A 24,901-nucleotide genomic window follows, 5' to 3' on the forward strand; every position below is an offset into this window, starting at 1 on the left:
TATTTTCCCCTCCCTGGAGCAAGGCCATTGAGACTAGTTGTAGTTGTCCCCTCGCTATCCTAACTGAGCTGAAGAACTTGAGGATTAAACCTGGAAACTTTTAGTCTTGTATGTCTCAAGAACAAACCAGGGCATTACATTTATCCATCAAAGTCATTAGGAGCAACTGAATATGGACAAGTTAAAGTGACTCTTTTAAAAAGTCTTGGGACATGGAAGATGCAAACATTCTTAAAGTACTAAGCGTTAGTTTCATTTACATTTTCTGGGTATCTGATAATTAGCTTCACAGTATGAATCAGACTGGATTTTGTTGTACCTTCATGGTTTCTGGTTGGAGAATTCAGCCTTACTGCAGTTACAGCATGCAAGAAGAAACTGAACAAGTGTGCAGCTTACAGAAAGATTTTGTTGGCCAGAAATATACAAGAGCCTGATAACGCTTGAACTTAATTCTTGAGTTCCACCAGACATTTTCAGAAATTGAAACTTGACAGGGTTTTCTGAAGTCAATTTGTGCACTACTGTGTCAAAACATTTCAGTCATGGAGTTTATCTAATATGCTCCCTCAATAAAATATTTTGAATATTACAATTCTTAGTCCGAGAGACAAAAAAAACTCTCCTTTGGCTAATGGGTTCATTTAATTACCATTGAAGGAGTTTTATATTTGATTATAGCTTCATAGTAGCATTTATGAACCTAATGACTAAAGTCTTCAAACTCATTGTAGGTACCTGTTTTAAATCTTGCCACAATGGAATTCATCCAATCTGGAGGCTCTTCTGACCACTCCACCATCCCTTGGAGCTTTCTTTCAAGCTTCCCTTTAAGTTCTGTTGGTACTTTACATGTTGGGTGGACCAAAGATTCCATTGTTGAGTGAATGCAAATGTGATACTCAAAATCTTCAAAGTATCTAACAGTCTTATTGAAACACTTGTGTGCATCATATCTTGTTTGCACCTAGTAGGAAGGCAAGTTCAAATGGATGCATTCTCTTCAAACCTTAGTGACACCTTCTTCATCTCATAGTTTACTGAGATAATCTATAGCCCTTCACAACTGCTCAAACCCAGGATAGCAGGGCCATTTACTTCAGTGGTGTAACCGTACAGTTAACATCTTTGAGTCTGTGTGTTCCCCTGTTTCGTTGTTCTGAGCTGTCGAATCACAGTTTCCCCATATGCTATTAGTATGAACACCTTTCTTTGGATAACTCATTTTCTTCCAAATTTTCAGGAGAGATCTTCTGGTATAATCTGAGCGAGATGATGTTACTCTGTGCTCTGTTATCAATCATCACCTTCAGATTTATTGTTACGGGCTTTTCTCTTGCTGATCTAATAGTTGTATGAATTTATTTTCTCCGGGAACTGTTGCCTCCAGCCATTTCATGCTGTTGTATGGTTCCTTTGTCTATCGTATTTTTCAAATTCACCTTCATGGGTGGCACGGTGGTTAGCACTATTGCCTCACCACACCTAGGTTCAATTCTGGCCTTGGGTGACTGTGTGGAGTTTGCACATTCTCTCCGTCTCTGTGTGGATTTCCTCTGGGTGCTCCAGTTTCCGCCCACAGTCCAAAGATGTGCAGGTTAGGGGGATTAGTGGGTTAAAAACATGGGGTTTCAGGGTTAGGGTGGGGGAGAGGGGAAGTGGGCCTGGGTAAGATACTCTGTCCAAGAGTTGGTGCAGACTTGATGGTCCATATGGCCTCCTTCTGCATTGTTGTGGTTCTTTGATCGTCTTCCAAGGTATGGATGTTTTTGTTTCTGTCCATTCGCCCTGATGCTCTCACTGGTGCATTGCCTACCTCCTTTTATCTTTGTTCTACCCATATGATTGGCCTCTCCACAAGCTTTGAAGATTAGTCCTTATGGTGGACGTTTCCTTCTGCCTGTGAATTCATGCGATCGATCATGTCTCCTGCACAACTTTCTCTCAGTTTGTTGTATACTCTTTTGTTTCTGCATCAATCCAGCAGCCTTTCCCTTGGTTTAACTTTTGGATAGTTACTGTCTTCGTCTGTCTGCTCGTAGCTTTGTGTGCTCTGGTGGTGTCTGCAGCCTTCGATATTGTGAGCTTGTCCTTCCCTATCAGCACTTTCTGTACTTCAGAGCATGTAGAATCCCAAATTGGTTGATCCATCAGCTTTCCATCTCTATTCGTAAACTTACGTTTTCTCGCTGCACTTTTTAATCTTGCGACAAAGTTATCAACAGGCTAATTGCTGCCTGAGGCTTTGAAATTCAGACTGGCGGATCTGATGATTCAATTTTGGCTCGGGATGGGTGTTGAATTTTGTCTGGGTCTTTGCCATCTTCTTCAGTAAGCTCCCAGCTGTTGAATAAATTTTATTCTATATCTCATGCCCACAGAAGGATACAACCAGCCCTCTCTTCATTTCCAGTACCTTTTGGGAAATAACTGAATATCAGTCTGCACTTTTGCTTTGACTTTGCAAATGTCCCTCAGGCATTATCAGCTTCCCAATTCATTATGGACCATAGCTGTGTGTTCACTGCTGCACCAGACAATGTTTTATTTTTAGTCTTCGCATGATTCACTAAGTTTCTTTCGTGGGCCAATGTGGGTCAAAATTCCAAATCAGCACTAAATTAATTCAAAATGCTTTAAGTTTACTCAACGACACTTGCTGCCACCATGCTATGCATCTTTGTTGTATTTTACTTCCTGGATGTTGTTAATAATCACACTTAAAGCTTGGAAAGATCAGAAACCCTTTGGGCGGGATTTTCCAGCTGAGGGTGCCCCAAGACCAAAGTTCCTGCCTGAGCTCAATGGACCTTTAAATGGTCCGCCAAATTTTCTGCCTCACTGCCTGCGATTCCCACAGTGGGCGGGGCTGGGACATTTTCAGCCTTTTGTGTTTAATTTTGCTATGCTGTTTGATACAAAGGAGGCTGGATTGAACTGGTTCTGTTCCACTTCATGTGAGTCTCAGTACAGCCGTGAAATGTGACCCCACCTCTGGAACACTAACACACAATATATTAGCTCCTAGCTAAATAGTCTGTAGCTATTTACAATCATACAACAACATATAAGGCTATTCAATATGCCTGCTAATTCCTTACTGTTTGAAAATATTTTCAGTAAAACAAGTAGAAATTTTTAAGCACCTTTGGTGTTGTATGTATTTTCAAATTTGGTACAATTTTGTGGCTTTGGAAAATATTTGCAATTAGGACTATTTTGTTGTTTTGCAAATGAAACACTGGTTCTTCAAGAGTAAGGCTATCAAACATTCTTTTCAAGTGTACGGTTTGGTTTTTCCTGTGGCAGGGAGATCTTATTTTGCAGAACCAGGAGTAGAGAGTTTCTTTGCTGGGGAAAACTCTGTCTTTCAGGTCTAGGAAAGAAATAAAAATCTGAACTGAGGAAAGCTCTTCCCTCACCACAATTCTTTCAGTGATGTCAATGCAGTTTCCAATGACAAAGTACAATCCTGGGTGGTAATAATCAAAGATATTACTGTAATTCAGAGGACAGAGCAACACCTCATATGAGACAGGTGTGAGACTCTTTCCCATGTCCCTTCCCACCCCAAATATTGAAAAATAGCTTGCAGAACTGGAATAACTGATTGGTCATACCTTTGGCTGGAAGCTTTCAAATGGTGGGTCGTAGCATTCCTTTTGGGTCAGACCAGCAACAACAGCCTGAGACCCAGCAGGACACATGACACCCATCTCCCAGGGACAACACCAGCCCCTTGGCAAGCTTCAATTTGTCATTTACACACACTCTTGACAACCTGTTAACACAGTTAGCAAATGGATTGCTTGTATTCATATGATTGCAGATGCTGTCCAAATGTTTGGCAAAACAAACCTTAAAACTGTGTCCGCTATGACAGTGGTTCTGTTAAAGATCAGTTCTGTTTGTCTGTGATATATTGGGTTAATTTTCTTTCTTTGAATAGATGACCCCTAAGAATTTGCAGTTCTTTACCTTGAGGCCATTGGGGAACAAACTGAGTGATTGTATCGACCCCTGTAGCACCCTCCGCTCTAATTCCTGTGATCTGGAGACGCTTCCTAGACGAAGAAGGAGACAAACAGGAAATTGTGCTGCTGAAGATGTCCCTATGGCAATCCAAAAGAGAGACAGTGTTCTCCCAATGCGTGGCATCAGTAAGATAGAGAGGCAGCTTCAAGATTTCCAGGGAGATGTGATCAGGGAATTGGAAGGTATACAAAGGGCCATTAAAGCCCTAGAGGATACTGTTAACACTGCCTTGTTGGATATCCGTCAGGTTATCCAAGGAACCTGAATCAGGCATTGGGAAGGAAGGCTGGGAGGTATTGGTGCAAGCTGGCATTATGGACAGACCGTATCTTTCTGAAATTGCTTAACGGCACATGGCCTGTAACTGCCACCACTAACTTTTTTTTTTAACTAGCAGGCCAAGTTGTTTTAATTTTCGCAGGTTACTTGTTTGATATTTGTATTATTCCCCCACTTTCTCCGTTGTTAGAATTTGTTGTAATCGTAGATTGTACAAAAGTCCTCGTACTCTTGATTCATGGAAAATTTATTTAATTAGTTCTGAGACAAGAAAATAAAAACTTTATAAACTTAATCTGTGTCTTTGATTCTTGTCCTGCCCTCATCTTTCTCCTTCTGCAACACACTGATATTTCTGAATTTATCCTGTAATCAGAGTTGCTCAGAATAACTCTGGAAAGAACATATCTAATCTCAGAAAAACTCTGTTTAGAAACTATCTAGTCTTGGAGAAATTCTCCTTAGAACTGATCTAATTCCCAGAAAAACTCTATATAGAATCTATCTAATCTCTGAGTAGCTCTGCATAGGACATATTTAATCCCAGAATAACTCTGTATAGAATCTACCTAACTTCAGAGTAGCTCTCCATAGAACCTATCTAATCTCGGAGTAACTCTGTATAGAACTTATCTAATCATTCTATCAATCAGAAGTGACAGTGTCACAGTGAATTGCTTCTTTTGGAAAGGAGCATTGTGAATTGGTAGAAATGATAGCTTGGAACCTATTAAAGTCCGAGGCTGTTTTCACTGTTCCCTGCTGTCGGGTGTAGTGCTGTAATTTAGAGTGGAGTGAGTCCTCTTGTGTGCTCCAGGCAAATGTTCAGAACGTCCCCCCTGTTGATATGGAGGAGGGAGATGAATGAAGTGAAGGCAGAATAGGCATTATCACAAGGCTTTGCCAGTCAGGAAAAGTACAGTTGGCTCCCATAACAAGGATCACATACTTCAGAACTGACCTATCTCCAGTGAGTAATGCAGCCAATGGTGCCTCCTCACCAAGGATGGGCTCAGCACTATGTCAAGCTGAATATTATACTGCTTCCCACAAAAGCAGCCTACAATTTACCTGATTAGTATGTAGATCTTGTCTATATAACTCTAGAATTGTTTCAAAGATTACCATTTGGATGCTATTTTTGGTCTGTTTAATCAAAGCTGAAGTTTGGCAGAACTTCCCAGTGTCCAAAGCCTGAATATCCCCAAGGGTGCCAGATGCCCTCATGTCTGTCCTTATTCTCCCCTTTTAAATCAATTGTAGTTTTGCTACTGTTGCTGCTTTCTGTGTTTTGGTTGCAACTCAATCAGCTCTTGGCTCTTACGTATCCGTTGTGAATGGTTTGAAAAAGGGTGTATTTATTGTACTCCTATAACATCTGAGGCTCTGGTGGGAACAGTTTGAAAATGACATACGAGTAACATGACGGAATTGCAACTGAACATTTTTGTGATCAATTATAAATATGCATATTATTTCTAAAATGTGATTTCTATTGTGATCCTTGTGTCCCTTGACATGAAGAGTGAGCCATGTTAAATAGAATATTAGATTATGAATGAAAACAAGTAGCAGTAATAAATACAGATACTCCAGTTAACCTGTACAAAGCATATAATGCCACTGTAGTCCGAGCACATTACTATATTCCTAGCCCTTTATTATCGTTAATACTATTGAGTTATAATTCTAATCAACCATTATCCCTACTTTACTCTAACCTGACTGTTTACATATACCAATTTCAACATAAGAACTAGGAGTAGGCCATCTGGCCCCTTGAGCCTGCTCCGCCATTCAATAAGATCATGGCTGATCTTTTCGTGGACTCAGCTTCACTTAGCTGCCTGTTCACCATAGTCCTTAATTCCTTTATTGTTCAAGTATTTATCAAAAAAACTGCCTTAAAATCATTCAATGAGGTAGCCTCAACTGTTTCACTGGGCAGGGAATTCCACAGATTCACAACCCTGTGTGAAGAAGTTCCTCCTGAACTCGGTCCTAAATCTGCTCCCCGTTTTGAGACCCTGCCCCTACTTCTAGTTTCACCTGCCAGTGGAAACAACTTCCCTGTTTCTATCTTATCTATTCCCTTTATAATCTTATATGTTTTTATAAATCTCCCCTCATCCTTCTGAATTCCAATGAATATAGCCCCAGTCTACTCAGTCTCTCCTCATAAGTCAACCCTCTCAACTCTGGAATCAACCTAGTGAATCTCCTCTGCACCCATCCAGTGCCATTATATGCTTTCTCAAGTAAGGAGGCCAAAACTATACACAGTACTCCAGGTGTGGCCTCACCAGCACCTTATACAACTGTAACATAACCTTGCTGTTTTTAAACTCTGTCCCTCCAGCAATGAAAGACAAAATTCCATTTGTCTTCTTAATTACCTGCTGCACTTGCAAACCAGCTTTTCGTGATTCATGCACAAGGACACCCAGGTTCCTCTGCAAAGCAGCATGCTGCAATTTTTTACCATTTATACAATGGTCCATTTTGCTGTTACTGCTATCAAAATGGATGACCTCACATTTACCAACATTGTACTCCATGCTAGTGTCATCTGTTATATTTCCAATATAAGGTTGTAAAGTGCTTTTTGGGTGCCTGAGCGTATGCTAACAACAGCTTCATTTGTCTAGCATCTTTAACCTAATTGGGCATTCCCAAGGTGCATCACAGGAGTCTATTAGCCAACACTTGATGTTCAGTCACAAGAGCTATTAGGAAAGGTTACCTAAAGCCTGATCAAAGAGCTGGATTTTAAAGAGCATCTTAAAGCAGTGAAGAGAGAGACAGAGAGATTTAGGGAAGGAATTCCAAAGTATAAGGCCTAGGCAGCTGAGAGCTATGTTGCTAATGGCACGACAATTAAAAGCATAGATGCACAGAACTGGAGAAACACTCAGGGCGGGATTTTCCGGCTGTGCGCACCCCAAAATTGGAAAATCCTGCTCAACGTCAACGGACCTTTGCTTGCCTCCCCCCCCCCACCACCGAGTCCAACTATGATTCCCTTGGCGGGTGGGATGGGAAAATCTCCCCCAGAGTTTCTTGGAGAGTTGTACGTTACAGAGGGTCAGGTAGCCACAGAGATTGGAAAACAAGGGACTGGATATTATGGATACCAATCAGGCAGGCTGCCCCTCTCTCATGCAAGTCAAATAGACCATGATGACGTTGGGTTGACAGTAGGATGTCATCATCCCTGGAATAATGAAGGCGAGCGGGTGTGGAAATCGAAAACCCACTCGTCATTTTGAAATTACTACTTAACAAGCTTGCTAACAGCCCAATTGTCTGCAATTCTTCGCCCGCTGCATTTTTTGGGTGTTGGACATGTTTTACAGCAGCTACGACGAGGCTGCACAAGATCTGAAGGAAAGACCTGCCACAGGGACTACGTCTGAATATAGCAGCAGCTTCTGCTGGCGAAAGTGGCAACATTGGTATGTTTTAAAAATTTTTTGTTTTGCTTTCTGGAACCTTTAATAAAGAATAAAGACGGATTCAGCGAACAGGAAACTTTAAATCTGTAGCCCTGATAACTTCCAGTTCATGACATAACCCCTCAGCTGCATGACTAGACTCGAGATAAAACATGACGCCCCACCCCTGACCTTGCACTGACATTAACTGCCTCCTTGCTGGACGGCCACTAATTGGACATTGAATGCTTGATTCAGGAAGCTGAGATGGCAGTGCGGGAGAGAGTGGAACACTTGGGGCTAGATTTTCACCACCAAGTTCCAGCTTCCTTGAGAGGAAGTGTCTGTAAAGGTGAGATAATCATTGTCAGGCTGCAAGTGTGGGCTACAGTCAGGCCAGTTGACCTGGGAAAGATGTTGGAGGCAACCACTGGGACTGCTATGTGCAGAATCGGACTGTTTAAGAAGCTCACCTTGGTGCTGTGGGACATTTTTATTTTAACTGGGTCAAATGCCCTCTAGCCCCTACGCTCGTGACTCCTCATCCTGCACACATGGTGCTATGGCTCCCTTCTCAGTCTCCCCCCATTGCCTTTCATGTCCCCATGCCAAGCTATGGCACTTCTACATCCATTGACACACTAAAGTTATTTTTCTTTATTAACTCATGGGATATGATTGTCGCTGGCTGGTCAGCATTTATTGCTCATCCCTAGTTGCCCTTGAGAAGGTGGTGGCGATAGAACAGAGTGGCTTGGTAGGCCATTTCAGAGGGCAGTTGAAAGTCAACCACTTTGATGTGGCCCTGGAGTCACATGTAGGTCAGACAGGGTAAGGATGGCAGATTTCCTTCCCTAAAGGACATAGTGTAACAGATGGGGTTTTTTTCAACAGTTGACAATGGTTTCATGGTCATCAGTAGATTCTTAATTAACAGATATTGAATTCAAATTCCACCATCTGCCATGGTGGGATTTGAACCCAGGTCCCCAGAACATTAACTGAGTTTCTGGATAAATATTTTAGTGATAATACCACTAGGTATTTTAGTGATAATACCTGCCCTGCTGTAGACAGTATAGAAACAATAAGTCCTATAGTTACAGTGGGAATAACTCTTCAAAAAAACGTTATTCATTTGTTATTTTCCATTATGTTTTTTTTAAAAAAGGCATTTAACTACAGGGCAATAAAGACAGCAGTCATCCAGATTTGATTTAAAGTATCAATAACATAAACTGCAAGCCTTTAAACCACTTAACCTTGTGTAATTAATGATTGTGCTGTTGACATCAGAGATGCTGATCTGTCAATCAATGTATTTCCTTGGGTTCAGGTGTTTCATCAAGAATGTTGGAATTCTTTGTTGTTAGTCAAGCTCCATTACGACATGATGGACAATGGGGAAGAGATGAGTGGAGTGACACAGTTGGGGGAAATGAGAGATCATGAGGTGTGAGTGAGGTCTTTGTCTTGTCATGAGGGTGGCATGTGAAGGATCTTTCGAACTCAGCTCTTAAAACATCTTGTCATGCAACTTAGGACTCCTCTTGAGGGGCTGGGAACAATAACTCTTTACTTAAAAACTGCGGAGGACAAAGACTAGCCTATCCCCATAAGGGAGCCGGCCAAGTTGGGGGTGTTGGCTGTGGGCTTTCGATCAGAACCAATTTGCAAACTTTAAAGTCTTCCCGAAAATCTGACAGCCCAAGAATGGGTCAAGGCAACTCAGTGAAAAATCCAACCTTCAGTTTCTGATCCGCTTCCGTCACCAAAAGAAATGTCAAATCCAACCCAAAGATATGAAACTTAAAAATAAGGCATTGACAGACCAGAGACGATGGGCATGGGTAATGGGTGAGTGTGACTGGGGACCAGTCAGGATATGTGCAGCAGATAATTGGATCAGCTCACCTTTAGGACAAGCAAAATGGGTGAGTGGGAAGGACAACACTGGAATATTCCAATCCAGAGGGAGCATGAGGGTTTCAGCAGCTGATGAGCTGAGGCAGTGGTAGAGGTGGTTGGTCAATGTTACAGAGACAGAAGTACGCTGTCTTAGTGATGCTGTGGGTATGGAGTTGCCAGCTCATTTTGGAGTCATGCAGGACACATTGGCAAGAGGGATGGAGTTGGTTGCAGGGACCGATGGCAATGTCTGTAGGCTTAGCACTATTTAGTTAGAGGAAATTTCTACTCATCCAGCACTAGATATCGAGCAAGTAGCGTGAAAAATCAGTAAGAGCGGAGGATTCAAGAGAGGTGGTGGTGAGATAGAACTGGGTGTCATTGGTGGAACTTGACTTATTTTTAGATGCAGTCATTGAGGGAGCTGCATTAAGATGAGAAATAGGAGTGGGCTGCTTCTCCAGCAGTGAAAGTGCAACATAAATGTAAGTTCTTTTTGCTTACCCTTGTGCCTAGTCTCCAAGCTTATTGCTTTGCCATGCCTAGTGCAAACATACTGGTTAAAGAGCAAGTTCTAGAAAAGGAATGGTGCAGTGGCTCCAACATGGTGTGCTTGTCGTGACACAAGCTGCACACTGTCACCCTGAGACTTGACCTTCTCACTTGTGGTTTCTAATATCCTCTAGTTCAGTGATAGGTCTGATGAGTCAGACTGCTCTTTGTGTCCCCCCTTTGTATGTTGCAAGGAAATGGAGTCTGATGCATGGATCCCTCCGAGTATCAAAGGTCTTCAATTTTACTAGAATCAGATATCCACAAGCCGTTTTATAAACTATTCAATTCCCCATTATCCCTCAATCTACCTTATTGAAATATCAGAGTAATTTGCTTTTAACTTTGAATTTGGAATCCCGTAGCTGGCTCTGAATCAGTTGAGAAGGAGGAAAAGGTAATGTTACCTCACACCAGAGTGTTTGGTATTGTCTCACTCAGTGCCCTTTTGGCACGTGCTCAGTACAGAAAGAGCATCTAAGAATGACAATGGCAAATGTTGTTTAGAACATAATGAACATTTTGAAAATCAGGTCTAAGCTCTGAATGCTGTCTTCTTTTCTGTAGTCTTATTTCTGTTCAGTGATGCATGCTTTTTATTAATGTGATATTTACATGTTTAAGTGAAATCTCTGTATATTTTTATAGTTAGTGGATTCTTGCTATTTATTATCTACCCTTTATCGGTCATCAAAATAACTTGCTGTGTGTTATTAGTAAGTAGAATTACATCTGGTTTAAAGTTTATTAATTAGTGTCACAAGTAAGCTTACATTAACATTGCAAGGAAGTTACTGTGAAAATCCTCCAGTTGCCATTCTCCGGCACCTGTTCAGGTACACTGAGGGAGAATTTGACATGGCCAGTGCACCTGACCAGCGTGTCGTTCTGTGGGAGGAAACTGGAGCACCCGGAAGAAAGCCATGCAATGCAAACACGGGGAGAACATGGAGACGCTGCACAGACAGTGACCCAAGCCAAGAACTGAACCTGGGTCTCTGGCATTGTGAGACAAGTGCTAACCTCTGTGCCATTGTGCCTCCTCTTTTGGATCTATTCCTGCTGTTTCTATTTTCTAAATCAACATATTACTGGTTCTTTGGACAATAAATCAAGCTTTTGGTTTTTCCAGGCTCCACAAACCTTTTTATTACGCATAGGACTGTTGATTTGTTGCAAGCTTTCTGTTAAGGAAACGCATCTGGGCTGCAGAGGAACCTGGAGTGGGAGGGTGAGAATCCGGTCGTTGTGGTACATGTGGGTGCCAACGACGTAGGCAAAATGCGAACTGAGGATCTGGGGAGGGAGTATGTGAAGCTGGGAATGGAATTAAAAGGTAGAACCGACAAGGTGGTTATCTCTGGGCTACTGCCTGAACCGAGTGCAGATGGGCGTAGGGTTGATAGGATTAAGGAAGTGAATGGGTGGCTCAGGGATTGGTGTGGGAGGAATGGGTTTGAATTTATGGGGCATTGGCACCAGTATTGGGCTAGGTGGGACCTGTTCGGGCGGGATGGGGTTGGTCTGAACCATGCTGGGACCAGAGTGCTGGCGAATAGAGTAAAGAGGACTGTAGACAGGGCTTTAAACTAATTAGTGGGGGGGAGGGTGCGAGGGTAGGTGACATTACGAGGCCTAAAGTTAAGGAGAGGGTACAGGTAAGGGAAGAGGCCGAGGATGTCCCAATAATAGAGGGAGTAGGGGGCGTGAGTATGGTTGGTGGCGTTATGGCAAATAGGATCCAGGTGAAGGCTGGGATGAAGGCACTTTATCTGAATGCACGAAGCATTCGGAATAAAGTGGATGAGCTGGTGGCGCAGATCAGCACAAATGGATATGATCTGGTGGCCATTACAGAGACGTGGCTGCAAGGTGACAGGGACTGGGAGCTGAATGTCCAGGGGTATCAAGTGTTTAGGAAGGATAGGCGGGAGGAAAAATGGGGGGGCGTAGCTCTGCTGATTAAGGATAGCATCAGGGTGGTAGCAAGGGATGATATTGGAGCCAAGGAGCAGAAAGTGGAATCGTTGTGGGTAGAGATTAGGAACAGCAAAGGGAGGAAGACGCTGGTGGGTGTCGTCTATAGGCCCCCGAATAATGATCTGGAGGTGGGGCGAGCTGTTAACGCTCAAATAAGTGCGGCGTGCAGGAATGGGACGGCCGTAGTTATGGGGGATTTCAATCTACATATAAATTGGTCAACCCATGTTGGACGTGGTGGGCTCGAGGAGGAGTTCTTGGAATGCTGCCGGGATAGTTTCCTGGAACTGTGTGTGTTGGAGCCGACGAGGGAGCGAGCTATCTTGGATCTGGTGTTATGTAATGAGGCGGGTAGAATTAGGGACCTTGCGGTGAAGGATCCTCTTGGGGAGAGTGATCATTATATGGTGGAGTTTCTGGTGCAGATGGAGGAGGAGAAAGTGGGTTCCCGGACGCGCGTCCTTTGTTTGAACAGAGGGGAGTACGGTAGGATGAGAGAAGAATTGGCGAATGTGGACTGGGGGAGCGCGTTGGAAGGTAGGTCTGCTGAGGAGCAGTGGAGGATCTTTAAGGAGATCTTTCTTGGTGCTCAGCAGAAATTTATTCTGATGGTCAAAAAGGACAGTAGGAGGAGAGGTAATAAGCCGTGGATAACGAAGGAAGTGAAGGAAAGTGTTAAATTAAAAGCGGAGGCATTTAGAGTAGCTAAGAGTAGTGGGTGAGAAGAGGATTGGGAGAGGTTTAAATGTCAACAAAAATTGACAAAGAAGTTGATAAAGGAGGGTAGGAGAAGCTATGAGGCTGGGCTAGCGCTTGATATAAAAAAGGATAGCAAGAGTTTTTATAAATATATAAAAAGGAAGAGACTGGCTAGGGTGAACGTTGGTCCCTTAGAGGATGAGAAGGGGGACTTAGTGGTAGGGGATGGGGATATGGCTAAGGTCTTGAATAACTTTTTTGTTTCTGTCTTCACGGAGGAGGACGTGAATAATTTGCTGGGTGTTAGAGATGGAAAGGTGGTAGGACTGGAGGGTCTTAATGACATTACTGTTACTAGAAAGGCGGTGCTCGACAGACTGGAGGGGCTGATTGTGGACAAGTCCCCAGGACCGGATGGAATGCATCCGAGGGTTCTGAAAGAAATGGCGGAGGTGATAGTGGATGCCTTGGTGGTTATTTTCCAGACGTCGCTGGATTCCGAGGAAGTGCCGGAAGATTGGAAAACGGCTAATGTTACGCCGTTGTTTAAGAAGGGTGCCAGGCAAAAGGCAGGGAATTATAGGCCGGTTAGTTTAACGTCTGTGGTAGGTAAAATGTTAGAATCCGTCATCAAGGAGGAAATAGCGAGGCATCTTGAGAGGAATTGCTTGATAGAGCAGACGCAGCACGGTTTCGTTAAAGGGAAGTCATGTCTGACAAATTTACTGGAGTTCTATGAGGATGTGTCTAGGGCGGTGGATAGAGGAGAGCCGGTGGATGTGGTCGTTCTTGATTTTCAGAAGGCGTTTGACAAGGTACCTCACAAGAGGTTATTGCAGAAGGTAAGGGGGCATGGAGTTGGGGGTAGGGTGTTAGCGTGGATAGAGGATTGGTTGTCAAATAGGAGGCAGAGAGTGGGGGTCAATGGGTGCTATTCGGATTGGCGGATGGTGACTAGTGGAGTGCCCCAGGGGTCGGTGCTGGGGCCTCAGCTATTTACCAATTATATAGATGATCTGGAGGAGGGAACCGAGTGTAGAGTGTCGAAATTTGCTGATGACACCAAGATTGGGGGAACGGCAAATTGTGCGGAGGGTGTGGAGAGTCTACAGAAGGATCTAGATAGGCTGGGCGAATGGGCCAGGAAATGGCAAATGGAATTTAATGTTGGCAAGTGCGAGGTGGTCCACTTTGGTAGGAATAATGGTAGGAAGGATTATTACTTACGTGGCGAAAAACTGCAGCAGGCGACGGTGCAGAGGGACCTCGGGCTCCTTGTGCATGAATCGCAAAAACCCAGCTTGCAGGTGGCCAGGAAGGCAAATGGGATGCTGGCCTTCATAGCAAGGGGGATTGAATATAAAAGTACGGAGGTCTTGCTGCGGCTGTATAGGGCATTGGTGAGGCCGCAGCTGGAGTACTGTGTGCAGTTTTGGGCGCCGCACTTACGCAAGGATATTTTGGCCTTGGAGGGAGTGCAGAGGAGGTTTACTAGGCTGATACCGGAGTTGAGGGGCTTGAGCTATGAGGAGAGGCTGAATAAACTAGGCTTGTACTCGTTAGAGTTTAGAAGAATGAGGGGAGATCTCATTGAGACGTATAAGATGATGAATGGGATGGATAGGATAGAGGTGGAGAGACTCTTCCCGCTCAGAAAGGATAGTAGGACTAGGGGGCACAGCCTCAAGTTAAAGGGGGGGCAGTTTAGAACGGAGTTGAGGAGGAACTTCTTCACTCACAGGGTGGTGAATCTCTGGAATTCTCTGCCCGTTGAAGTGGTGGAGGCTGCCTCGCTAAATATTTTTAAGAAGCGGGTTGATGGGTTTTTGATAAGCGAGGGGATTAAGGGTTATGGGGAGAGGGCGGGAATGTGGAACTGAGCCACGACAGATCAGCCATGATCTTATTGAATGGCGGGGCAGGCTCGAAGGGCTAGATGGCCTACTCCTGCTCCTATTTCTTATGTTCTTATGTTCTTGTGACTCATCACTGAATGAATGTGACCCTGAAAATGGTCTAGGCATTTTGAATCAATTAACTAAGACATGTGAGGATTCTGCTACTAATGATCCTGGCATGGAAACTATTTTTTTAGGAAGTATGAAGGCCTATTTACTAGATTAGAATTCCAATTTATGAAAGGAAATGGTGGGGAAGCTATATTATCTGACACCAATTTGATGGGTGAGCAACATTTGAAATATGTTGAAAACTGGGTGACATCAAAGGTTAAACGGATATCTTGTGAAGGATTTTGAAAAGTAAAGATGGGTAGCAGTAGATGTTAATTTTCCTTATTAATTTTTAATGGCTACAATGAAAATATAAAGAAATAGTGTAATAACTAATAAGATGAGAGATAAACATTAAAGACGATGGACTGAATTCTATCAAAGTAATCAGCTTTTCGAGGTCACATCCCATTGTAAGATAAGTGTTGTGGTTTGAGATGTCTGATAATATATTTCTTTGACACAGGCTATATCGTTGTAATGGGTCTTTTGCTATCTTAATACCACTAGTATACCACTACAAACCGATAACCCACAAAAAGCTGCTTTGTGGGTGGGTTTTCATGCTTGTGGTTTTCAATTAGACAAATATTGTTAACCATTTCATGTTGTTTCTCATACCACACACAAGGCAAATTAAAGAAAATTTGTCTTTGGACAAATTTAGTGATTGCATCACAAAGCTTTGTTTGTCAAACTGGTTCAAAGTTGGAATAGTCAAACTGACTTTAGTCCAAAATTTCTTTTGCCTGGAACTTAAGTTGATATCAATTCACACAGGTTTCATACAGTTAAATGGCATGGATACCAAACAGCACATTAAGCGCATAGCCCTATCAAAAACCAGATACGGGTCTATTAGGCCAAATGAATTTCTTCAGTGTGGTAAAATTCACTGATTCTTATATCTTTAAAGTAAAATTTGTTTATTAGTCACAAATAAGGCTTATATTAACACTGCAATGAAGTTATTGTGAAATTCCACTAGTTGCCACACTCCAGCACCTGTAAGGGTCAGTGCACCTAACCAACATGACTTTCAGACTGTGGGAGGAAACTGGAGCACCAGGAGGAAACCCACACAGACATGGGGAGAATGTGCAAACTCCACACAGACAATGACCCAAGACAGGAATCGAACCTGGCTGGGTCTCTGGTGCTTTGAGGCAGCACTGCTAACCACTGTGTCGCTGTGCCACCCTTTTAAAAGATACTGGCTTGATTTTGCAAACATAATGGGATGAATTTTCCCATTCAGCCCGCCAGTGGAATCGCAGCAAGCAAGGGGTGGAAAGATCCATTGACTATAGGCGGGATTTTCCAGTTTCCGGGTGAGCGTGGCCAGAAAGTCCAATTTGTTTTTACCTTCTATCTCTTTTCACAACTTTTAATGCCATGGTTCATTTTATTTAATTTGAACTTCTTATCAAATGCAGACTCCATTTTTATCCACGTTCTTGTATGCTTTCGCATAAGCCAACTATCACGAGGTTAATTCCGTTTTCTGTGCTTTGCTATTGAGACATAACAGATTATATTAAATCTGAAGAAATATAATGTAAACTTGTTAAAATCCGCTTAGTAAAAGCACTACCTGTAAGTGTATCCAAGGTGCGGCAGCTATTTTGCTCTTGTCTCTGAACAGTTGCACTGTGTTATATATGTCTGCCTGGGAATCGTGCATTCTGCTGAATTAATGAGATTATACGTTAGTACAAAACTTGTTGAAGCACTTTCCTTATCGGTTATAACACTGATCTTGTGTTGAGCAAAGCCAACCCAAGAGTTTGATCTCAAATTCAGAGAAGTAATCCTTCTTGTGATTTTTAAAAATTATTTATCTCAGTTGGAGGTATTTGCTTTTTTTCAGTTGATATTGAATTAGGAGTTCCTATACAAACATGATTGACTTACCTAAACTGTTAATTCAGGATCCTTGTAGGTGGCGGCAAGAGGAGACTTTTATTTCATCAGTCTGGGCTGGATTCCAGCTCCCTGGGATATTAGTGTGAAAGGCATCAGCTTTTTGAGTGTGTTAGCAACTTTCTCTGTACGACATCATGTGTGGGCCTGGACAGTGAGTGTTAGCAGACAATTTAACTGTGGACAAGCATCAAAATGGAGTCTAACCCTGATATCCGCAAACCAACATTTCCCAACCAAAGTCAGTTGATATTGGGAATGAGTATGTTTCTGACAGGGTCACGGGCTCGACGATCGAAACAGATCAGACCAAAAATTTTGTACTGCAGGAAAGTCCAAATGGCACAAACAGATCAGAATGGTTTTAGTGCCATAACTATTATTGTTGAACTTCTAATAGGCTGCAAATCAACAGCAACAACTTATGTAATGTCTTTAGCGTAATGAAACATAAGATGCGTCATGGGAACTTTATCAAAGTATGACATCAAGCCACATATGGAGAAATTAGGTCAGATGACCAAAAACTTAGCCAAAAAGGTAGGCTTTGAGGAATATCGAAAAGGAACAAAGTGACGTAGAGAGGAGGAGAGGAGTAAGGAGGGGGGAACCAGCCCTATTGATTCTATAAATAAGGGAAGTCTTGCTCGTGATGCATTGTAAATGTTCCACGTGGCCTCAGAATTGCTTAACTTCATGGCTCAATATCTTGCCAGTGTGGACAATAAGTTGAACAATTGATTCCAGGTGAGCCAAATTGCCATAAGCCTGACCTTGAAAAATGGAGCTGTCTGCAATCTGTAAAATATAAATGTAGCTCCAGGGCAAGGGACCCCAAATGTTGGACAGTTTATCTTTCCCTGGTAGTCGTGGTTTTTGTGTACGTTCACTGATTTCCAGCCAAAGGATAAAAACCCGATCATGATGTCTTCTTGCATTAAGTTGGCCCAAAGTAATCTCCCTTCCCTCCAAAGAAATTTATTGCTTTGACAAGACTTCGAGACCCAATAGTCTGACCATTGAAATGCAGCATTTCTTTATTCTTTCACATGGTGTAGGTGTTGCTAGCTAGGCCAACATTTCTTGCCCATCGATAACTAACCTTGGAAAGGTGGTGGCGAGCTGCCTCTTGAACAGGTGCACTCCATATTTTCTAGGTACACCCACAGTGTTATTGGTGAGGGACTTCAGGATATTGACTCAGTGAAAACATAGTTCCAAATCAGAATGGTGTGTTGCTTGGAGGGGAGCTTGCAGGTGGTAGCGTTTCTGTTAAAATTCATTTATGGGTTGTGGGCGTCACTGGCTGGACCAGCATTTATTGCCCATTCCTTGTTGCCCTTGAAAAGGTGATGGTGAGCTGCCTTCGCAAATCTCTGCAGTCCCTGAGGTGTAGGTACAGTACATCTATTGCTTCAGGCCTTCTAGGTGGTGGAGGTTGCAGATTTGGAAGGTGCTGTTGAATGAGTCTTGGGGATTTGTTGCAGTGCATCTTGTGGATGGTACACACTGTAGTCATTGTGACCTCAGTGGTGGAGTAAATGTTTAAATTTAAGTTATTAACTAAAGCCAATTATCCAGTGCAGTAAACATCATAAGAAGTGTTCTTTGGATTGTGCTTCTAGTTTTAAATGAAAGATATTTCAGTTATTTTAGTAAACAGATAGACCAGACTCTGTCTTGTGAGTTCTTGATAATTTTTGAGTATGTTGATGATTTTTTTAACTTTAATTGCAATTGGATCAGTAGACATTTTGGAATTTAGAGAAATATATTCTGCATCTAAATTGCAAAGGGATGTTACAGATCTCTGCTTTCACTCCAATTCCTGATGGAATTTGAAAGTGAGATTTAATAAATCGTTGTATTTTGGTGAGTTTTTTTTCCTGGTTGGCTCACCTAAGTCAAGTATGGCCGGTCACCCACTGCCATCAGTGCCAGATTTAGGCATAAGTTAAACAAGCTACAGCTTAGGACCTCACAATCTGCAAGGGCCTCACAAAATTTCAAAAGGGTATACTATATTATAATCTATGAGAGTGATCAAGCCAGCCAAATGATAAATATGTAATCAGTAAATGCATTCATTTGAAAATAATTTGTATTTTTCACTTTAAATACCTTGCTATTAAATAATTAAAAGGCATAATTATGTTTTCAATCTTTTTTGTGGTGACCCAAGGTCCTGTTTTGGTACGCACCTTTGTGAGACCTTTCGGTGTAACTTTTTAACAAGGGGCCTCCATGGTTCATATAGCTGAGGACCTCACTAAGTCTAAACCTGGTGCTTACTGCCATTCACTTGACTAAAGGACATCTGCCAAGGTGTTGGGTTCTGCTCCTCTTTATATGAACAGTTGCTTAAAATCTCTGATTGTATTATCTCTCTTGGATTACTTGGTCCCAATAGGTCAAATGATTTTCAACATGCTTCCAATGGGATTAGAAAGGGCACCTGGGTGTCCTCGGGGTGCATGGACAAGATGGGCACAATGGCCTCCTTCTGTGCTGTAACCTTTCAGTGGTTCACTGGAATTGTGAAATGACTTTGGTACTGTTATAGCCCAATTTTGCTAATGCTCAGATGTATTGTATTCATATTTTTTTCCTGTTGTTAAAAAACATTCAACCGTTCCTTTGACTCAATCAGACACATTGCTGAAGAATTTTGCCAGAAGGGTGGAGGCCTGTAGATCACTAGAACATATTTTAGTGAATGGGAGACGACGTTGAATTCTTTGATTTTGGTTGAATTACAATTTCTTTCCATCACTGACTCAGAATTTTCATAATATCTGTAAAATTTTGGGATGATCTCCACCTAAAACCAAGTGATAAAACGTAGCTTAAAATTGAGTTTGCAAAGTGTAAGAATGCACTAAAATTGAGGGAAGCTGTCTTTAAAAGTGGAAGAGATGAAGATCGTGAACACTAGTGGTTAACAATTTTATTTTCAAAGAACAGATTATGAATCGTATATCACCATGTTGGAAATATGATTATTTTAAAGCACATTTACATTGTTGCAAATTAGTCTTAAACCATCTTCTTAAAATGCTTGATTTCATCAAAATATATTTATATTAAAACCTGTTTTCATTGTCGTAAATTAATCTTAAACTTTTTTTTACGACTTGAAATTTGCCTCTTTGCATGCTTGTGTTCATTAAATATTTGGAAGGGAAATATATTTCGTGATTCTTCTTGGTGTTATTGTGGTCAGTTATATACGCCAAAATTTCTGTTCCCGGACTTTTGTCATGGTTGGTCAGTTTCCCCACAGACTTGGAGACTCCTGGCTCTTCCGTGTGACTTGGTATTTATCAGTGAATGAAAAGAAAGTGATGTTTTACTATTAATCTACAAACATACATAATTTAGGAGAGAGAATGGAGAGGTAGATGCAAAATTACATAGGATATGACAATCTGAAAATTATATTTTGCATTTTGGACTTATTTTCTGTTGTTAAGAACCAGATTAGACTTGAGATTGATATTTATAGCAGTCTCTGACTGTAAATCTGTCATTATTTTTGACCTTTCGCAAGTCTGTTGTAGTTCCGATGCTACCAGAATAACTCAAAAGATTGGCGTGTTACTTTTATCTGTTAATTGCTAAAGATCTCCACCAAATTGCAGCATTTAATTCACAGAATGTTGCATAGTTGTGAAGTGCTATTGTCCTCATTGTTTGTTTCAAACAGAAATATTTAGGAGGTGTTTAGTGTAAGTTGTACAAACACACATTTGGTTTCATTCTATTCCTGTTAATTCAAAACTTTTTTGTTGAATTGAAATATCCAGGAATTTGAATTAAACCATGTAAGTAAAACAGGAACAGAGTTTAAAGTTTGTTTGTTACTGTCACAAGTAGGTTTACATTAACACTGCAATAAAGTTATCGTGAAAATGCCTGAGTCGTCACACTCTGGCGCCTGTTCTGGTACACTGAGGGAGAATTTAGCATGACCAATGCACCTATCCAGCACATCTTTTGGACTGTGGGAGGAAACCGGAGCATCCGGAGAAAACCCACACAGACACAGGGAGAATGAGATAGTGACTCAAATCGGGAATTGAACCCAGGTCCCTGGCACTGTGAGGCAGCAGTGCTAACCACTGTGCCACCATGCTGCCTCACTTGGGATGCAAACTTGCAAAATAACCCTTGAGATTTGAGAATGTTGTTCTTCCATTGGGGGAAATCCATGGTCAAGACATCTTAAGATGAGGGTGGGCTGGGCTGCATATATGTGTGCACGCATGCACATGTTTCAACCAGAGGAGCTGAATTCAATCAGCAGTGGGAACCCTGGCTGATTTCCCTCTCGCGCCTCCCAGTAAAAATCCATGGCACTCAGTTCATTACTCTATTTAGATGCCCACTCAGTGTGAAGGGATCGAGCATGACCTTGCCCTTTGCTTAACAAGAATCACAGAATTGTTACAAACAGGCCATTCAGCCCATCATGTCTATACAGGCTCTTCAGATGGACAATTCCCTTAGAGTCATCCTCCAGCCTTTATCCCAGGGCCCTGCATGTTCTTCCTTTTCAGTTAACCGTTTATTTCCCTTTTGAAAGCTGCCTCTGCCATGCTCTCAAGCAATGCATTCCAGACCATAACCACTCACTATGTGAAGAAGTTCATCATCACATCGATTTTACTTACTTTGTCAATTACTTTAAATGTATTCCCTCTTGTTCTTGTTCCTTTCGCAAGTGGGAACAGTTTTTCCTACCTATGCTGTCCAGAGTTTCAAAGCCCACATCCATTCCAAACCCAAGAACACATTTTCTCATCTCTGAAACATTGTCTCCTTGGTCTGTACTATACCCCCACTGACACTGATATTCTCAGTCACCTCTTTGTCACTCATGAATTGATTTTTCTGACATCCTCCTCATTGACTTCACAGCTCCACAGCCATTCTAAATTCCAGTTGATCCAAACACCAACATTTGCAAGCTATCCCAAATGAGGAGAATTTTTTTTCTCTGCGGGCCATTAGTCTTTGGAAGCAGAGTTTTCAAACACTTTAAGGCAGAGGTAGATTTAAGGTTATCCCTTAGGGGAGCGAAAGAAACTTTGACTGACAGGTTTCGGCCTGTCCTGGGGATAGTTGGTGATATGCATTTGGCCAAATGCAATCATGCCTATCAAGGTACAGAAGACCCACCAAGACCTCAAGCCCAGGCGATCGGCTAGGAGGTGAGACAAATTAACCGTACCTGGTGCAAGTCTTCTAATGGTCTTAGCAAACCCTGCTAAGCAAGGGTGAAAGGTTATCAGGAGTAGGTGGGAATGTGGAGTTGAGGTTACAGTCAAATCAGCCATGGTCTTATTGAGTGGCAGAGCAGGCTTGAAGGGCTGAGTGGCCATCTCCTGCTCCTAATTCATATGTTTGTGTTTTTCTAAATCATGCTAATATATCATTTCTGCACTCAGAAACCTATACTGCCTCCCATTTGTATTGGATTCATTTAAAAATGCTCATCCATATTTAACAAATTTCCTTGTGGTCTCTCTATACTCTAAAATTCTCCAACAACCCTATTTCTTAACTCACATCCTGCATTTCTCTAACTATGATCCATCTACTTCTAAGTATGATCCATCTACCTCTCCCCACTGGAGATTCCTCTTCCTGCTACCAGGAAATCTGCTGTCCTGGCTTGTCAAACTTATTTATCTTGCACCATCGTCATACATCCATCGTAGCTTATAAGCAACTGCTTTATGACCTCCATCTTCCAAGTACACCTAAACCGATCCCTCTTTCTGCTACCTTCCCACTTTACTCTCGAGAAGAGATCTCTGTAACTTTTCAGCTCTGATCAAATGGTGAAATGCTGACATTTTCTTAGCTCAATGTCAATTTTTCAAATTCATTTTGCTCTTGTATCTTCATTTGTCTTATGGTCTATATATGGAAGTTTTAGCATTTGTCTTAGCATCCACATTTCAAAGGCCTCCATTTTCTCCCACAGATTTTTGTTTATTGTCCAGCCTTCTGAGGCATTTAGCAAAGTGGATAGAATGTAACTGCTTTTAATTTCTTTTCTCTTTTCACAAACTGGATTTTTCTTGTTATTGACACATCCTCCATTTTCACAAAATTCCTTCTGGTCATCTCTCTCCTTCTATTTCAGTATCGCACCTGCCATCTTCCGTTATCATGTGTCCAAAGTAGACAACCTATCTACTTCTCGTATCAGTGTGTCTCCATCCATTTCAGTCTTCATTCTTGTTCCTTCTAATGGCTGTCATGTTTGTCTGTACGGATTTTATCTTATTCATGATATTTTGTTGGGCCTCCTCTGATTCTGTGTGCAATTTGTGGTCCAATTTCACCTCAGAGCCTTCAGATATCATGGACCATGCATTGGAATTATGCTCCTAAACCTATCCTCTATGCTTTCCATTTTCTCCCCCCGTTTTTAAAACTTCCCTCCAAACCTACCTCTTTGATTTCCATCTTTGGTCACCCATCCTACATGAGTTGTGAAGAACCTAGGGTTTTTTTTTGTTGCTACATTTTATGTCATGCAAGTACAAGTTATTGTGTAATGACCTTGTGAGAAATGAACGCATTCGTAAACCGGAGTCATACCATCATTGTTTGCCATGCTAACTCTCTTTTCCATGGAATTCCAGAAAGGTGAAACGTCAGGAACAAAAAAACCCAGAGGTAGACCAAGAAAAAGGGTAAGCAATTTGTTTCCTCGTGCAAACTCATTGCTTCACTAACGGTGTTTGCTACCTTTTTGCTCCTTTTCTACATTTTAAGTCTTGCTCTAATGATGTGGTTTTTCCAAAGCCTTGTAAATCACTATTATGCCTTCAAAAGGTTTATTTTTCCGTTCATTCCGGTATTGCTGCGTTAGCCTCACTTTATACAATGCTACCTATCATACAAAGCCAGATTTCTTTAGATGTGAACTTTTGCATGTTGTGTCATGTTTGCTTTGCTTAACTCGGAGAAAATGTAGAAGCAGCTGTTAGGTTATCACCACAGTTACAATTGACATAACCAGTAACTGGTAATGCATTTAAGGCAATTAGTTCAATTTGCCCAATCTTCCTTCTGACTTACATTGCTTTATATCTAGCTACTAACCTGCTGCCATTATGTTCAGTGTAACTATTTGCTTTTTTGAGTGTACTGATTTTTGTATGAGGGCATTACATTACAAGTGCCATTCATGAGTCTGCGGTGCATGCTTACACTTCTGGAGTGAGCTGACACTTTGGTGATGGCGATACTCACTATTACTGGCAGTTGACACTCTTTCACACCGTCTCATCCATCTCCAAGACTTTTGCATTCCAAATTCATGAAACAATACACTGAAATTTATGAGAAAGAGTGCCAACTATCACTGAGTATCGGGGTGGTGCTCATTGGAAAACAGGAAGTTAGAGTCATTGGTCAACTTCGTTCCACTCGAGAGGAGTTGGAGAAATTTTTTGACCATTAGATGATTAAGATGGAACAGTTAGATATGAATGAATGTTTCAATTACAGAAGGAGAGATGAGAAAAGGAGAACTAAGGTTTGATTAATAAAAGAAATTATGGAGTGACTCAGAGAAGATCTCATTCAGATACAACTACTTTGGGGGCTATTTAACACAAGGGCGAAAATAGGTGCTAAGTGGATGCAGTGCTGGTAAATTAACCATTTTCATCTCTGGATTTAGCAAATGATTTTCTTTCTATTTCCTTTTTTATTATTGCTAAAGTTTGAACTTGCCAAAAAAGTGCTAAACCAGAAAATTACAGGTTTAACACTCAAGTGCTGATTAGGGTACATGGAGTTGGGGGTAAAGTGTTAGGGTGGATTGAGGATTGGCTATCTAACAGGAAGCAGAGAGTTGGAATAAATGGGTGCTTTTCTGGTTGGCAGTTGGTGACTAATGGCGTGCCGCAAGGATCGGTGCTGGGGCCTCAACTGTTTACCATATATATAGACGATCTGGAAGAGGGGACCGAGTGTAGGGTAACAAAGTTTGCTGATGATACGAAGATGAGTGGGAAAGCAAATTGCATGGAGGACTCGGAAAGTCTGCAGAGA

The 24,901-nt window shown here is 41.8% G+C and overlaps 1 protein-coding gene across 6 annotated transcripts in view; it reads left to right on the plus strand.

The window, feature by feature from the left end:
- The window catches only part of hmga1a (high mobility group AT-hook 1a), a 102,576-nt gene that overhangs the window by 35,741 nt on the left and 41,934 nt on the right, over window positions 1-24,901 (plus strand). For 4 of the 6 annotated variants that reach the window (XM_080209797.1, XM_080209795.1, XM_080209798.1 and 1 more), the window contains exon 5: window positions 3,950-4,574. The exons of 1 other annotated variant lie outside the window; for it this stretch is intronic. In XM_080209797.1, the coding sequence (XP_080065923.1) occupies window positions 3,950-4,300 (351 nt within the window). In that variant the 3' untranslated portion in view covers window positions 4,301-4,574. Of the gene's footprint in view, window positions 1-3,949; window positions 4,575-23,481; window positions 23,533-24,901 lie in introns of those variants that run through there. One more of the 6 variants, XM_080209799.1, reaches the window with a different exon arrangement.

Source organism: Carcharhinus amblyrhynchos, chromosome 22 (assembly GCF_965287045.1).
Source record: "Carcharhinus amblyrhynchos chromosome 22, sCarAmb.v2.hapA, whole genome shotgun sequence".
NCBI classification, from domain to species: domain Eukaryota; kingdom Metazoa; phylum Chordata; class Chondrichthyes; order Carcharhiniformes; family Carcharhinidae; genus Carcharhinus; species Carcharhinus amblyrhynchos.